At 37.4% G+C, this 16,921-nt stretch overlaps 1 protein-coding gene across 1 annotated transcript in view; it reads left to right on the top strand.

The window, feature by feature from the left end:
* LOC126161033 (dynein beta chain, ciliary-like) overlaps window positions 1–16,921 on the top strand; it is a 784,705-nt gene that overhangs the window by 24,787 nt on the left and 742,997 nt on the right. Inside the window, exons 4-5 of the mRNA XM_049916954.1 lie at window positions 156–352; window positions 3,773–3,912. Of these exons, the coding sequence (XP_049772911.1) occupies window positions 156–352; window positions 3,773–3,912 (337 nt within the window). The remainder of the gene's footprint in view (window positions 1–155; window positions 353–3,772; window positions 3,913–16,921) is intronic.

Below are 16,921 nucleotides of genomic sequence, written 5' to 3'. Positions count from 1 at the left end.
TCATTGTTTTCATACTATTTTGTTTGGTACAACTGGATGAAAGTCAGTGATTTCAGCTATGACCTACAGTTGCCCTCAGATCTAGTTTATTCTGTGGTGTCATTTGGAGGTTAGTTGCCATTTTGGTGTCATATTTTATCATTTCTTATTTACAGGTTTTTGTACCTCTTCTATCAAACCCTGGGAATCACAGAGGATGGCCAAAAGTTGTGGCAGAGGATATACAAAGACATATACATGAACTCAAAAGCATTGTGTATGAAGTTAGAGGAAAAATTACTGGTCATACACTACTGCCAATGCCAGCTGGAGTGGAGAGAGTTCACCAAGCCCTAGTTGATATTACTGAGAGGTACAGGCTTACCCGACTGTGTAACTCTTTACCTTATCTGTTAAGTTGCTGCTGGAGTGACTTGTAATACTTGTTACATAAGTACAAAAACAAAATAAGTGATGGCAGTCCACAATGAGATGGCATATCTGAACTGAAGCTGGAATAGGGCTACCAATGAATTGTCTAACTCAGAATTTAAAATATTGTACCAAGCTCCCACTGCCTCTGAGGTATTGCCCTTCATATTTACCTCTCGTCTTCCTCATACAAGATGGGCTCTCTCAGCTTGGATCCTGAGTGACATAACTTCCTCCCTCTTCTCCTGCTTTCTCGCCCCTCTGTAGTCCATATAATTTTGCTTAGTCCAGGAAGTAATTGCTTTTTGGCTATAATAAATTTAAAAAAAATATAGTAACAAGAAACATGTCACTCAATGAATTGAATCTTACTTTACTTCTCTACATAAACATCACTGTTACTAAACAATTTGTCGTATCTGTCACCAACCTTCAGAATTCCCATGTTGTAGTCTGCTGCTACCACTCTGTTAAGCCAGTTGTTCATTGTATTGTTTACCTTGGCATCACTTCCAAAATGTTTCCTGCCTAGCAAATCTATGAATCTTGTGAAAAGCCACTAGTTTGATTTCATTCTTCAGTTAAGTCTTCAAATCATCTGTGGCCATTGTTGAACAATTCACATCGCTTTCACACATTGCATTCATTAGTTACTGTATTATCAAAACATTTCACATTGATTTTGCACATTTATGTAACTCATTACTTTATTATCATGCATTTCCCATCGTTTATGATAAATTTCTATTAACTGAATGCCTGGCCATTCAGAAATCAAATAACATCTCTGACATCACAGCAGATGAGACTTCGTATCACACAGTTAATTTTAAACAGCCACAGAATGACACACTGCACTTTAACAATTAGTTTGCCTTGCCTTCACTCAACACTCATACAAGATGCTGAAGAAGCCTTTGAAGCTTGATTCCAATCTGTGCAGGAATAAAGTTCAATAGGTTATTACTCTATCTATTACCCCCATTATCCATCTTTCCTTTCTTAGGAAATAACTTGCACTTACAAAAGCTAAGAATGCTATTGCTGCTCTGTGAATTTATCAGTACAAATAATTGACTTTTGCTATAACTTAAATAATTTGTTATTCACTTTGTTGCTGTGAGTATTCATTACTCATCTTAGATTATCTGCCACACTTCCAGGCATAATTGCTTCAGAAATTTGAAATGAGATTAAATGCTATGGAAGACTCAAAAAATCAATTAAAAGAGGAAAAACAGTCAGTGACAGCATTCTTGGCTGTCAGATCTAAAGGAAACTGGCAACCATTCTTCTTCGTTTTGAGAACACCAAACATATGGTGAAGAACTGGAGTTGTATGTTGGATGCCATAGGGGGTATTACTAGAACTTCCATTACTGTATTCACCATAGGTGACCCCCCCCCCCCTCCCTCCCCCAAGCAGTTTAGGCTAACTTTGCCCTAGCAACTCACATTGAATTCTGGCAATGCCTGGAGTGGGAGTGTGTATACTGACCTGTAGTGACACTTTAATGCAGTTTTCCTTTTATTCTGTAATTCGGTACAATGTTCAACAATGATGCCACGAATGCAGTTTTCACGTTGTAACTGAACTAAGTTTCTTGTGTCATGGCACAGCATGCTGTTTATATTTGCTTACTTACAGATGACTTGAAATTCAGAAAAGTATCAGCTGATCCATTCTCTGTCTAGTAATGCCTTATGTCCCACAGATAGCTAATGCAGTCTCTTTCTAATAACGCCTCCTCTCTCACAGTTGTTGTGTATTGTAATTTATCTAGGATATGGCCTAATCTTTTTCTGGTTAAAAGATGAACTATAACATAGTCTCTGTCACCTCATAGGGCCTATTGTTATAAAATGACATGATTAACTGCAGAAGGAATGCATCACAGCACATGTTTTTTATTGGCTTGTGCTGATGTCGAAGGTAAGTTACACAAGTCATCTCACACTAAGACCATTGTGCAACAATAGTGATGCATTGTCAAAAGAGAGTGTTAATTTCTGGATATCCAGCAGACACAATTCTGCTGTAGTATGGATAACAGTTGCTGTACAGTGTGGTATGAAATGGCATGGCAACTGTAAATGTACTTCAGACTTGAAATACATGGGACAGTACAATTCTTATGGGAAAAAAATCTAAATTACATACAGATTCACCGTGAAATTCTGGGCCAAATGCAGTGTCCAGCCATAGTGAAATTGTGCTAACAATTTGACCATAGCCTCACAGATGTGGGTGATGTTGATCAGAAGGCAGGCCATAGATATTTTCCTCGTACGATGATGCACAGGCAGTTGAGGAACTGATTTGCAGCAATTTGTATGTTTTTCAGCAATGAGGATGTTACCACAGCAGTCCTAAAATGGCTCTGTAACCAAGGAACAGATTTCTATCATTGAGGAACTGAACAGATGGTAGAATGTTCTGACCATTATTTACAGAGACTTGGTAACTACATTGAAAAATAGTATCATGTATCTCTGTCATTTTGAAATGTAGTGCAGTATTCAGCAGAAGTTACTTGGCCTTCCATAATAATGTGTAACTTACTTTTTTTTAAGTCCCGTCATAATGACATTCTACATTAGAGATGTATGTATGTATGTTTTGCTTGCAGCGGGTATAGGTCCATGTACACGGAACCAGTGTGATACTAATAATGTAGCAGTGCTTTAGTGATACATCATGCAGAGTAAAAGCACAGTAGTTGTGACAGAGAGCTTTGTGCTGTTGCCAGCATTTTGAATTTACAGTAGCATTCTATTATACTAAAAACTATTCTCTCTCATACTTTTTTATACACTCTTCTTCTTTGGGCTTTTACTCCATCCTTACTCCAATGAATTCATACATACTTTTCCCCGTAGGTGCCTTGTCAAGGTCCTTCTGTATAACTTATTCTTCATTTCTGATTTTCTTTCCACATTTTTCAGTAGCATGATTCTTTTGACCTTTTCTTACCCTGGCTTCTTGTTTTGCTTGTATGAATTCATTTTTTTTTCCTCCATGATTTGTGACCACAAGATAGTTATCTTCATTTCTTTGGTGTCTGTTAGTTATTTCAACAAATTATTTAGTAGACACTACTTCATGGCTATTAATCTTCCATTACTGGCCACTACTGTTGAAGAAAAATGGAGAGGATAATAGGTTTATGAACTGTTCACTTAAATTTGATCTTTTAGTTGGTAGCATATTCTTTTAGGAGGGGAATGTCAGTCCTCTTTGTAGCACTAAAATTTTTAATTTTTGATTTCAGTGCATATCCAAAATTTGAACCAATGTCCATTACAGGATTCGTATAATGTTACAGTAAAATGTTTTTCTTTTTTTTATCCCCCATTTTAGCAAAGGCGAAAAAGTAGACCTGTACTTGAAAAGTGCAATTGAAGGAGTGATCATCAAATGGGCAACACAGATAAATGAAGCTGTAAAGGAAGAATCTTCTGATGCCTTTGAAAATGGCCAGCACCCAACACCTGCAGCTGGTCAGTCACCTTTTTTGTTACTGAAAATAGAAACAATACTAGCAACAAAAAATATTTTTTATGTTTATTTTTACTGTGTAAGTGATTATTGCTTCAATTTCAAAACTTTAAGTGTCAAAGGAACAGTTGGCTGTAATCACCAGCTGTAAGCTGAGGTGACAAAAGTCATGGGATATCTCCTAACATCGTGTCGGTCCTCCTTTTGCCCGGCATACTTTGGCAACTCGATGTGGCATGGACTCAAGTCGTTGGAAGGCCCCTGCAGAACCATTGAGCCATGGTGTCCCTGTAGCTGTCCATAATTACAAAAATCTTGCTGATACAATATTTTGTTCACTAACTGACCTCTCAGTGATGTCCACAAATGCTAGGTGGGATTCATGTTGGGCGATCTGAGTGGCCTGCATTCACTCGAATTATGCAGAACAGTTGTGGCCCACTGACATGGCGCATTGTCATCCACAAAAATTCCATTTTTGTTTTGGAACATGAAGTCCATAAATGGCTGCAAATAGTCTCCCGGTAGCCGAAAATGACCATTTCCAGTCAGTTTTTGGTTCAGTTAAACCAGAGGACCCAGCCCATGCCATGTAAACACAGCCCACACCATTATGGAGCCACCCCACCAGCTTGCACAGTGCCTTGTTGACAACTTGGGTCCACCGCTTCGTGGGGTCTGCACCACGTTCGAATCCTATCATCAGTTGTTACCAACTGAAATTAGTACTCATCTGACCAGTCCATGGTTTTTCAGTTGCGTAGGACACTACCCATATGGTCATGAGCCGAGGAGAGGTGCTGCAAGTGATGTCGTACTGTTAGCGAAGGTACTTGCATTTGTCATCTGCTGCCATAGCCCATTAATGCCAAATTTCGCTGTACAGTCCTAACAGATATGTTTGTCATACATCCCACATTGATTTCTGCGGTTGTTTGACACAGTGTTGCTTGTTTGTTAGCACTGACAATTCTATGCAAAAGTCACTGCTCTCTATCATTCAGTGAAGGCTGTCGGCCACTGCGTTGCTGAAACATGGTATTCTCAACACGCTCATGTGGATTTTGGAATACTGAATACCCAAATGATTTTTGAAATGGAATGTTACATGTCTCTGGCTCCAACTATCATTCCATATTCAAAGTCTGTTAAATCCTGTCATGCACCCATAATCAAGTTGGAAACCTTTTCACATGACTCACCTGAGTACAAACGACAGCTCTGCCAATGCAGTACTTTTTTTACCCCTCGTGTATGCCATACTATCACCACCTGTGTATGTGTAGATCACTATATCATGACTTTTGTCTATTCAGTGTATAGTTTACTGAGTATGTTTGCATGTAATCCAAGAGTATTACTTACAAAGAAAAAAGTGCAGAAAGTTTTCAGTGGATGGTCAGGTAGTTGTGCATGCCTGTCATAAAGATCTGCTTGTGCCCAAAAAATTTTCATACATGATATATGTCAGAAAAACTGAAGAATTACAGTCATCTGTATCATTTCCATACCTGCTATTAACATAGAAACAAAATCTGCAAGTAAATGGGAGTACTGACTGGGTTTATTAGGACAAGTTTTATTAGGACAAGTGGAGACTTGTAATGTCTTGGCAGATTAAAACTGTGTATCAGACTGGGTCACAAACCTTGAACATTGTATTTCAGTGGCATTGCTCTTCCCGACTAGTTATCCAGGCACAAATTATGATCCACACTTACAGCTTCAATTCTGCCAGCGCCCATTCTACTTTCCAAACTTCACAGAAGTTCTCCTATATATCATACTGAAATAGCGTTCCTGGAAGAAAGATATAGTGGAGAAACAGCTGAGACACAGCCTGGGAGATTATTTACAGAATTAGTCCTTCACTCACCTGTGAAATATCAGAAGCTACCTTTTGGCTATATACATGGACCCTGAAACTGTCCCCTGTAACAGGTTTCACAAGTTCAGTGCGGATAAACATTTTTTCTTTGCTGTTTTGGGTACAGAGTCAACAACTGTGCTACTTAAAGGCAACATACTATGATTATGTCTTGAAACATTTCTTTGTCCTGTGTGATACATTTAATATCATTTACAAAAATGGGCCTATTTGCCATCATTCTTCCACAGATTTCACATAGTTGTAATGGTACCAGATTGATGGTAACTTGTATGGGGTTGATCTCTCAAGTCATTATTTCCATTCTTCATATGTCCTGTGCAGTTTCTTTCACTATTTGTAGCTATAACCGAATCAGTGACTGTGTTCTTCAATGCTGATTGACAACTGCCTGTGAACTGCTCTGTCCAAAGGAATTCCATTACTGCGCCCTATGAAAATGATGTGAAGAAAAAAGATAGGTTGGTGGGTAAAATTCAGCTGATTGTGAGGTCGTCAGAGATAGAGCAAGCTTAAATTGGACAATGATAGAATGAAATATATCATTCTAGCATTCAATGTAATTGTTTTATGGAAATAATCAGAAACATATTTCTGGATGTTGCTTGAGTATTTGAAACCTGCTGCTGCTGAATGTGAATCCAGTGGATTGACCTCTATAGTGTACTGCCTTAATAAGTAGAAAAAGATACCCAATTATAATTTGTGGCATTAAAAGTTTAGCACATTGCTCAGAGAGGGGATCAACTGCTGTATCAAGGAAAATTGGCTGAATTATTGATAAGCTGCAACACTTGGGGATTATGATGTTTGCTTTAACTATTGTACATTTTTATCTGTTTTCCATATTTTATTGTATTTGCAAAGCTGATTATCTTAGATATAAAACTGTAAACTTTGAGAATTTACAATAACTGTATTGCAATATACCACTTAAAGATGATTTCATTTTTAAGGAGCCTCAGGAGGAGCAATAACAAAAATTAGTTGGTCTTTTAAGCTGTGTAGTTCTATTGTATTTAAGTACAATGAAGGCTTTCAGGGCCAGATGTCTTAGTTCCTATTAAGTCTTCCAGGTTGTAAGACCCAATCTATCGATTCTGCAGAGCCATTGCCCATATACCACTAAGTTTCATGGCTTCGTCTTTTGTGTTACAATTATCCCCGTGATTATGTATTTCAATGGCTTCTCTATATAGCAGTGGATAATACTTAGTCATGTTGTTGTTCTTGTTGATGATGTGGTCTTCAGTTTGAAGACTGGTTTGACCACCTCTCCACACTACTCTGTCGTGTATCAGCATCTTCATCTCTGAATAACTACTGCAGCTTACATCTTTCTGAATCTACTTACTGTATTCATCTCCCCTTTATGATTTTTATTTCCCCCCTCCCAATACATACACACACTTCCCTCCACTACTAAATTTGTGATCTCTTGATTGTCTCAGAATCTGTCCTATCAACCGATCCATTCTTTTTGTCAGGTTGTGTCACAAATTTCTTTTCTCTCCAGTTCTATTCAGTAACTCCTCATTAGCTATGTGATTCAAAAGCATCTATTCTCATCTTGTCAAAACTACTTATCGTCCATGTTTCACTTCCGTGTACGGCTACACTCCATACAAATACTCTCAGAAAAGACTTAGTAATTGTAGACAAATTTTTGGTTTCAGAAAACTTCACTCCTTGATATTCTGACTGAAGAGTGCGCTCTGCTGTGGCTGATTTTGCTATTTCCCCTAGTCAGTGAAGATTATGTTCTTTTAGTCTTGTATGCACCGTTCTGGTGGTAGATCATCCAAGAAAGAGGCAGGAGGAACAGGACTACTGATCAGGTGAATACAGGCTTATAAATACAAAACCGGATAGCGGTAATACAGGAGTATTGAAAACTCCATCCAAACAGGCCTTGGAAGGCCCAGCAGTACTGACCGGTTGCTGTGTCATGCTCAGCCCATGTGCATCACTGGATGCGGATATGGAGGAGCATGTGGTCAGCACACTGCTCTCCCGGCCGCATGTCAGTGTAAGAGACTGGAGCCGCTACTTCTCAAGCAAGTAGTTCCTCAGTTTGTCTCACAGGGGCTGAGTGCACCCTGCCTGCCAACAGCGTTTGGCAGATGGTATGGTCGCCCATCCATGTGCTACCCCAGCCCGGCAGCGCCTAACTTCGGTGATACAGGTACCAGTGTTACACTGTGGCAAGGCTGTTGGCAATACAGGAATAGGTTTAATTATGAATAAGAAAATAGGAATGCAGGTAAGCTACAATGAACAGCATAGTGAACGCATTGTCACATCCAAGATGGACACAAAACCAACACCCTTCACAGTAGTACAAGTTTATGTGCCAACTAGCTTTACAAATGATGAACAGATTGAAGAAATATGTGATGGGATAAAAGAAATTATTCAGATAGTTAAAGGAGATGAAAATGTAATTTTGATGGAGGACTGGAATTCGATAATGTGAAGGGAAGAGAAGGAAAAATTCTAGGTGAAAATGGACTGGGAGAAAGCAGTGAAAGAGGGAGCCTCGTGGTAGAACTTTGCAAACGGCATAATTGAACCATCACTAACGTTTGGTTTAAGAGTCAATGACATAAGGTTGTACACATAAAAGAGACCAGGAGACTGCGGAAGTTTCCCGATTGCTAATACAATGCTAAGACAGAGATTTCAAAACCTGATTTTAAGTTGTAAGACATTTCCAGGGGCAGATGTGGACTCTGATCACAATTTGCACTTCACAAAATGAAAAAAAGTGTATCCTTTGACTATAATATCAATGAGTCACTGTTGGAATTAGCCAACTCCTACAAGTACCTAGGTGTAACACTTTGTTGAAATGTGAAATGGAATGATCACATAGGTTCAGTTATGGGTAAAACAGGTGGTAGACTTCAGTTTGTTTGTAGAATACTGGGGAAGTGCAATCAGTCTACAAAAGAGATTGCTTACAAATCACTTGTGTGACTGGTTCTAGAACATTGATCAAGTGTGTGGGACCCATACTAGATAGGCCTAACAGGGAATACTGAACATATACAGAGAAGGTCAGCACAAACACACTTAGGTTTGTTTAATCCATGGGAGAGTGTCACAGAAATACTGAAGGAACTGAAACGGCAGACTCTTGAAGAGAGATGTAAACTATCGTGTCTGACAAATCTCCTGATTGTACACCTCATTCACTTGAAATGTGCAATAAGCAATCACACCTGTGCTAGTAAAACTCTCCAGACTTGTAATGGCTTTTACGGTATCACACAATACTGCACAATTGCAGCAGTAACCCAACCATTAGCATGTTGAGGTTTATCTTTCTGCGTAAGTATAAAATTCAGAACACACCTGCTACACAATGACAGGCCTTTGTTGAATCCCTTGCGCTCTGACATTACTACTCGTATAACTTCTATGTCATCAATGGCCTTATAGACCAACAGCTGAGAATGCCTAAAGCTCCTCCTATAGCATGGCATCTCCATTCACTGTTCAATGCTGTTGCACTTGCAGCTGCACAACAACTGATGCTGTCTTTCCAGATACATTACTTATTTAGCCTTGCGCCAGCCTTCAGCCTTATCAGTTTCTGCCCTGGCCAGATGCAGAATAAAATCCCGCTCAACTCCTAGTCAAACTAGATAGTTGCATGAGCGTCACGCCCAAAGTGATGTCAGCTCACGGAGATGCTCAGAGGTGCCTCGCACAGAGAGCATCCCAGGTTGCCCCTGAGAGCTACAACATCAAGAAGAATCGCTTCTTGGCTTTTGGCAAGATTAGTGTGTAGTATGATCAATGTGTGTGTCTGTTATATAAGAAATTCATATGAGATAAGGAAAGGAAACATAATTTATATCAGTTGCGATAATAGAAGGTAACATCAGCAGAAACTTTAATTTTTTATGAAGTCCATCTCCTTTAAACCATACAGCAATGGACTCTGACTCACTTCCTGAAAAAATCTGTTAACAAAGTTTCAAGAATCGGCTTTAAATGATTGCTCTCAGGATATACTACAACCCCCTATGTATCACTCACACAGGGATCGTGAGGATTAGATTATGATAATTACTGGAAGCACAGAGGCATTCAAACACTCATTCTTCCCACGCTCCATATGTTAATGCAACAGGAAGAAAACCAAATAACTAGTACAATGGGACCTACTCTCTGGCATGCACCTCACAGTGGTTTGCAGAGTATAGGTGTGGATGTAGATTTATTGGTTATGCACTATAGATTAAAACTAAAGAAATTGCAAAAAGGTAGAAAATTATGGAAATAGAACCTGAATAAGTTGAAAGACCTGGAGGTTGTTCAGAGTTTCAGAGAGAGCATTAGACAACAGTTAACAGGGGAAAGGAATACAGTAGAAAATGAGTGGGTAGTTTTGAGAGATGAAATAGTGAAGGCAGCAGAGGCTTAAATATGTGAGAAGACAAGGCCTTGGATAACACATGAGATTCTGAATTTAATTAATGAGAGAAGAAACTATAAAAATGTAGCAAATTAAGCAGACAAAAGGGAATACAAACGTCTAAAACACGAGATTGGCAGGAAGTGCAAAATGCCTAAGCAGGATCAGTGAAAGACGAATATAAGGCTTTAGTAGCATATTTCACCAGGGGAAAGATAGTTACCGCTTACAGGAAAATTGAAAGAATCCTATGGAGAAAAGAGAAGCAGCTGTATGAATATCATAGATGAAGTTGAAGGTGATATTATAGAAATGGAAGAGGATGTAGATGAAGATGAGGTGGGAGATATGATAAATGTGAGAAGAATTTGACAGAGCACTGAAAGAGTTTGACAGTGCACTGAAAGAATTTGACAGTGCACTGAAAGACTTAAGTCAAAACAAAGCTCAAGGGGTAGACAGTGTTGTGTCAGAACTGTTGGTAGTCTTGGGGGAGCTTACCATGACGGAACTCTTCACCCAGTATGCAACATGAATGAGGCAGGCGAAATATCCTCAGACTTCAAGAAGAATGTAATAATTCCAATTCCAAGGAAAAGAGGTGCTGACAGTTGATAATAGTACCGAAATATCAGTTTAATGAGTCATGGTTGCAAAATACTAAAGAACGAAAAAACTGGTAGAAGCTGACCTCAGGGAAGATCAGTTTCGATTCGGGAGAAATGTATGAACATGGGAGACACTACTGACCCTATGATTTAACTTAGAAGATAGATTAAGGAAAGGAAAACCTACATTTATAGCCTTTGTAGACTTAGAAAACTTTTGACAATGTTGATTGGAATAATCTCTTTGAAATTCTGAAGGCAGCAGGGGTAAAATACAGGGAGCGAAAGGCTATTTACAACTAGTACAAAAACCAGATGATAGTTATAAGAGTCAAGGGGCATGAAAACGACACAGTGGTTGAAAAGGGAGTGAGGATTGTAGCCTATCCCCAATGTTATTCAGTCTGTACACTGACCAGGGAGTGAAGGAAACCAAAGAAAAATTTGGAATAGTAATTAAAGTTCCATAAGAAGAAATAAAAACTTTGAAGTTTGCTGGTGACATTGTAATTCTGTCAGAGACAGCAAAGGACTTGGAAGTGCAGTTGAACAGAATTTACAGTGTCTTGAAAGGAGGGTATAAGATGAAGATCAACAAAAACAAAACAGTGATAATGAAATGTCATTGAATTTAATCAGGTGATGCTGAGGGAATTAGATTAGGAAACAAATACTTAAAGTAGTTGACGAGTTTTGTTATTTGGGCAACAAAATAACTAATGATGGCTGAAGTAGAGAGGTTACAAAATGTAAACTGACAATGGCAAGAAAACTGTTTCTGAAGAAGAGAAATTTGTTAACATTGATTATAGATTTAAGTTTTAGGAAGTCCTGTCTGAAAGTATTTGTATGGATTGTAGCCATGTAAAGAAAAGAAACATGGACGATCAACAGTTTAGACAAGAAGAGAATAGAAGTTTTTGAAATGTGGTCTTACAGAAGAATGCTGAAGGTTAGATGTGTAGGTCACATAACTAATGAGGAGAAGATACTGAATATAACTGGGAAGAAAAGAAATTTGTGGCACCACATGTGTAGAATGTAGAATGAGGGATTGTTTGATAGGACACATTCTGTAGCGTCAAGAGATCAGCAATTTAGTACTGGAAGTTTTTCTTGTGTGTGTGTGTGTGTGTGTGTGTGTGTGTGTGTGTGTGTGTTTTGGGTGGGGGGGGGGGGGGTTAAAAATTGTGGAGTACAGAGGAATACAATAAGCGGATTCAGAAGGATATAAGTTGTAGTAGTTACTCAGAGATGAAGAGGTTTGCACTGGATAGAGTAGCATGGACAGCTGCATCAAACCAGTCTTCAGACTGCACATCACAACTATGACAACAACAACATCATTTAGATAACAAAAAGATTCTTTTAAAGCTATTTACCATGTAGCCAGAACACAAATCTATCATCCACAAATCGATACCATCAACATGGTTTTGTATTTGCTTTTGACAGAGCTGACCGTTAGAATTTCTCTCTAGAAAAATTAGCAATCACAGGACCTTGTGGGTTACCTCATAATATGCATTATTCCATTGGAAATGACTAGAAGTAAAGTAGTGTCTAAAAAGAGCCATCAAATCCCTCGGGAAAACTTCGGTTGCGTAAATAATATCTTCATTAATGGAAATCATAGTGAATAAAGATACCATGTCAAAACTTAAAGAGTATCTTAGGAGTTAAAATTAGTTCTTTAGATTTCTTGGTAAAATGATGAGATATTTGAAAGATATTCTTGTAAGTTTTGCCATAGTGTTTTTATTCACTATGATCTGAGTTAACAAAGTTATGATATATTTCTACGTTTCTTTTTTGTAGGGAATCTGACTGCTCTCTTTGGACATTTTCTTATTTCTTGTCAGGTCCAATGAACAGTGAATGTTATGAGCAAGTTGATTGTGTTGCAATGGTTAAGCCATTAAACCCTGCAATTGCAATTTTTTTAATGGAAAAATTTGAACAGTCAGCTCTATAAAAAGCAAATAAGAAACAATGTCGATGGCATAAATTTGTTTGATACATTTGTGGTTTGTCCATCCAAATGGTATAAATCCAAAAATCCAGTTTACCTTGGGAATGGAAAACAACAGTACAGTATGCTTTTTGGAAGTTTTATTTATGAGACAGACTAATGGAAGGTCGAAAAATAAGTTATTTTAGAAAGTCACTCATGCAGACAGAAATCTGTATAAGATCTCCAACCACCATCCACAACAAAAGAGAGGTGTCATTAAAAGTCTTGTTGACAGAGCCAAAAGAATTTCCATGCTGGAACACCTGGATGCCAAATGAAAACATCTGAAGCAGAGTTTTGAGAAAAATGCTTATTCAGGCAATGAAGTAAATAGGGTTGTGCGATCAAATAACAGTAGGCCAAACGACATAGATTAAACACAGTGATGGAATATGTAATGTAAAAGCTTAAATTTGACCAAAATTTTATTAAATCTTTTCAATTAAATTGTAACTATAAAATTTGATAAATAAAAGTATTGATGTTTTCATATAATTTTAAATGTATCGATGTTTGCTAGTGATGTTAAATGTCTTTGACAGTCTATTAAAAGTAAATGGAGTTACGGATATTGTTTACAGAAAGCAAAAGCATAATAATGAATGTTTTCTGTTTTTATAGTGACTGTAATATTCATAGGTTAATTGAAAATGTGTAATACTGTCAACAAGCAAATAAGAATGTTGGAAATCCACTTTGGTTTTTCAATCTATGGTTGTGTGGATGACCTTGGCACTAAGTGGCACAGAAAGGACAGAATGAAATGAAAAGTCAGCAATTGTAGGCAGGGTGGCCTGGTGTACACACATGGCTATGCCATGTATGGCAGTGTCAAAATTGAGTGCTAAAACTCTATAATCGCGTGAAAGTTGGCGAGATAGCGGCATTTGTGTCATAAAGTTGTCTTCCAAAATTGCAGTTTATGGAAAGCAAGAATATCTAACATTATCTAAGATGGAATTTGGAACTGATGCAGCTTCAAGGAAAATGGCTACTGCAAGCAGCGTGGTAGTAACAAATTAATTCTGTATTAACTGGAGATGTGAAAAGCATTATCATTTGCAGTCTTCAACTACAGCACCACAACAGCCCCTATAAACAAGGCAACACTTTTTATTAAATCTGCTTAATCAGAAGTGTCTTGAATATTACAGTCACAAGTCTCATATCTAATTATTGAACAGAGTCAGTTTTGTTTAAAAGTATCTGTTAACCCTTGAGTGAGTGCACCTATGTATAAAATGTGCCAAACACAAATAAAATTGTTTTGCATCATTCCCTTGTCTTTTTTCTCATGGTCGCAATCCCATACCTATTCATTTTTTATTGCTGTACCTAACACAGTGATAAATTGTGTTGTCATATGTCCAAGTGAGCAGCACTAAAAAAAAAAAAAAAACAGCGAGCCAGATCAGAAAAGGATTACGAACTGTGCAAGAAAATGACCCACATTAAGAGCTAGCATCACAATCCCCCAATGACACATTTGTCTATGAGATAATGAGTAATTGAATAAGCAGTTGTATGTGATCTGATGCAACTGTGCCATTTAATGCTTCGACTGGGGCCTTATTGTGAGATAACACCTATTCATGTCAACAGAGTGATATAATGAAATTTTATTTCATTGTTTAATTAAACAGTGCTTTAGCTCATATCATGAAAGTTTATTTTTTGTTGTTTAACCAAACTAAGCTTGAACTATGAATTTGCTCTTACTTGTTTACTTGGTAACATAAAGACAGCTATTCTTTACATGTGTACAACAAGTATGCCACCCGCCTGCTTTTGTTATGAAATTCGGCGTACCCACTCGAGGGGTACAGTCATTATCCTAAAGTCACAAAATGAATCCTTATTTCCTTGTCACTGTGCTAAAATAATTTTGAGTAAATTTAAACAGTCTAAAGAGCATATAAAACAATTTCAAAATTATGACAATAGAAGACTGTCACCAGTATATTGAGTTGGAAAATACGGCTTTAAATTTATTTTTGTGGACATAAAATCATCTTTTTGCATTGCTAATTCACTAACAGCTTCAGATTTTGACATTACTTTCAGTTAATTTTCAGTTATTCAGTTTTCATTAATGCATAACTGCCAATATTAAAGATGGTAGCTACTGACCTGTGTAAGAACCTCGCAGCTTGCAGATACATCTTGATTCCAAGTAGAAATTTGAAAATTAGTTGTAGGAAAGTAAATTCATTTTAGTAACAATTAAATATTTTCTGAACGAATAAAGTTAAATTGCTCCTTCATATCTGGTGACCACACTTCTTAGTATCTTTTTGTAGGGACAGTTGTAAGGTATTACAATACCCGTCTATAATGCATTGACTACTGTGGTAAGGATAAAACAAGTTAGGCAGTGCAGTGTATTTAGTGTAATATCCTTTTTTGTATGCAGAGGTTATTGCATGTCAAGCCGTGTTATCCTTATTGTGGGGTGACGGCACAGTCTTTTCATGAGATCCTGAAAACTACTACTGCGGTCAGCCAGAAAGTGATGGAAAACACGTTCACCATAATTTCCAGTCTGCAAGTCCACATTCTTTTTATACTTAATGAAAAAAGTGTTTCTACTCTTTGTTTACTCAGCAGGATCAGGAACTATGTTTACAAATAAAAGTTTTGAGTTCTAACTGATTCAATTATATTTTTACAAAATTCACACACAAGACATGGCAATACTCCTCATATTAATAATAATAATGATGTCTTTATCATAAATAGCAGCAGTTCAGAGGCAACCTCTACGATAACTTCTCATTAAATGGTCTTTCGTCCTGACTTTTAATAATCAAAGTTAATTGCTCGCCACAAAAGTGGAAAATAATCTCACAACTTGCTACGCAGTTTTGAAACATTATGGGTAGCACACAAACAGTTACTTCCCCAAAATCTAACTAATCCAGGATGGTGTACAGTTGTCGCAAGTTCATTTCCTGTCTTTACTGAAAACGTGTTTAGTTGCAGCCTGGCTATGACGTCATCTAAGGCAGTGCGTAAGCTGACGTTTGACTAATGCGGACCATGTGATAACTGGGTGCAAAGTGTGTGCCACAGCCTCTCAGCTGTGTATTTATATATGGGTTCAGCACACAGCTGAAGGGAACACCTGCTGTCATCTGCTCTTATGTCCCAGTAGCAACCTCTAAATGGTCACTTTATTGGACACATTATTTTATAACACTGTCATGAATCAATTTAGGATCTTAATAATTTTATGTGAATGGAATTAAGTTGGCTTTAATTATAGAAAAAGTTTTAGCTTGCCTGCATTTAAACTTTGCCGTCTAGAATTTTTGAAATGGAACTGACAGTAGAACATGACCTCTGAACTACAACTTTAAGAGACCTTGTATTGATTATTATTTACATTAAGATCTTGAAACTTGTTGTAGCATTATTATTTAACGGGTTTCATCAGGTGCTGTAATCAGAACTTTTTATCATTAATAAAAATGATACTTAATCTATTACAAATAAGGACATTTTTGTTCCAAATTTTGTTTTCAGAAAATTACTCGAAAACTATTAGAGGTAGCTTAATGGGGTCACATAGTTAATATTTTTATATCAAACTGACACTTCATACTGAGTTTCATCTTTATAAGTTACTATTTAGCACCTTCAATTTTTCTTAAAAATGCCAATTTTGACCAAAATATTGTGCTGGTCAAGTTGAAACTTGTAACAGTTGGTTTTGACATACATTTGCACATTCTGAACAATTTTTGGTTTTCTGGCTTTATTATTTAGTGCCTTTTTTTCTTAAAACTATGTGTTTAGGTAAATATGTTCATCTGATCACTCTGGGATTTAACAATTTTAAAATTAATATACTGAAGAGTATGCTGACAAAGTTCGGAAAAGCTACTTTAATTTGTAATTTCATCCTTAGACTATTGTGCAATTACTTGAATGCTGCACACAGGCACTTTATGATGATGTGGCTCTAGTAGCAGTGAACTGGGGTAAGTCCCAGCACACTTGCTCGCTCCTATATCTCTCAAATGATACAGCACTTGTTTTACCACATTATCATACTTAGGAGAGGTTCAGCAAG

The sequence above is a fragment of the Schistocerca cancellata genome, chromosome 2, assembly GCF_023864275.1.
Source record: "Schistocerca cancellata isolate TAMUIC-IGC-003103 chromosome 2, iqSchCanc2.1, whole genome shotgun sequence".
NCBI classification, from domain to species: Eukaryota; Metazoa; Arthropoda; class Insecta; order Orthoptera; family Acrididae; genus Schistocerca; species Schistocerca cancellata.
The sequence above is the reverse complement of the archived record's forward strand: the minus strand, read 5'-3'. Positions and strand labels throughout refer to the sequence as shown.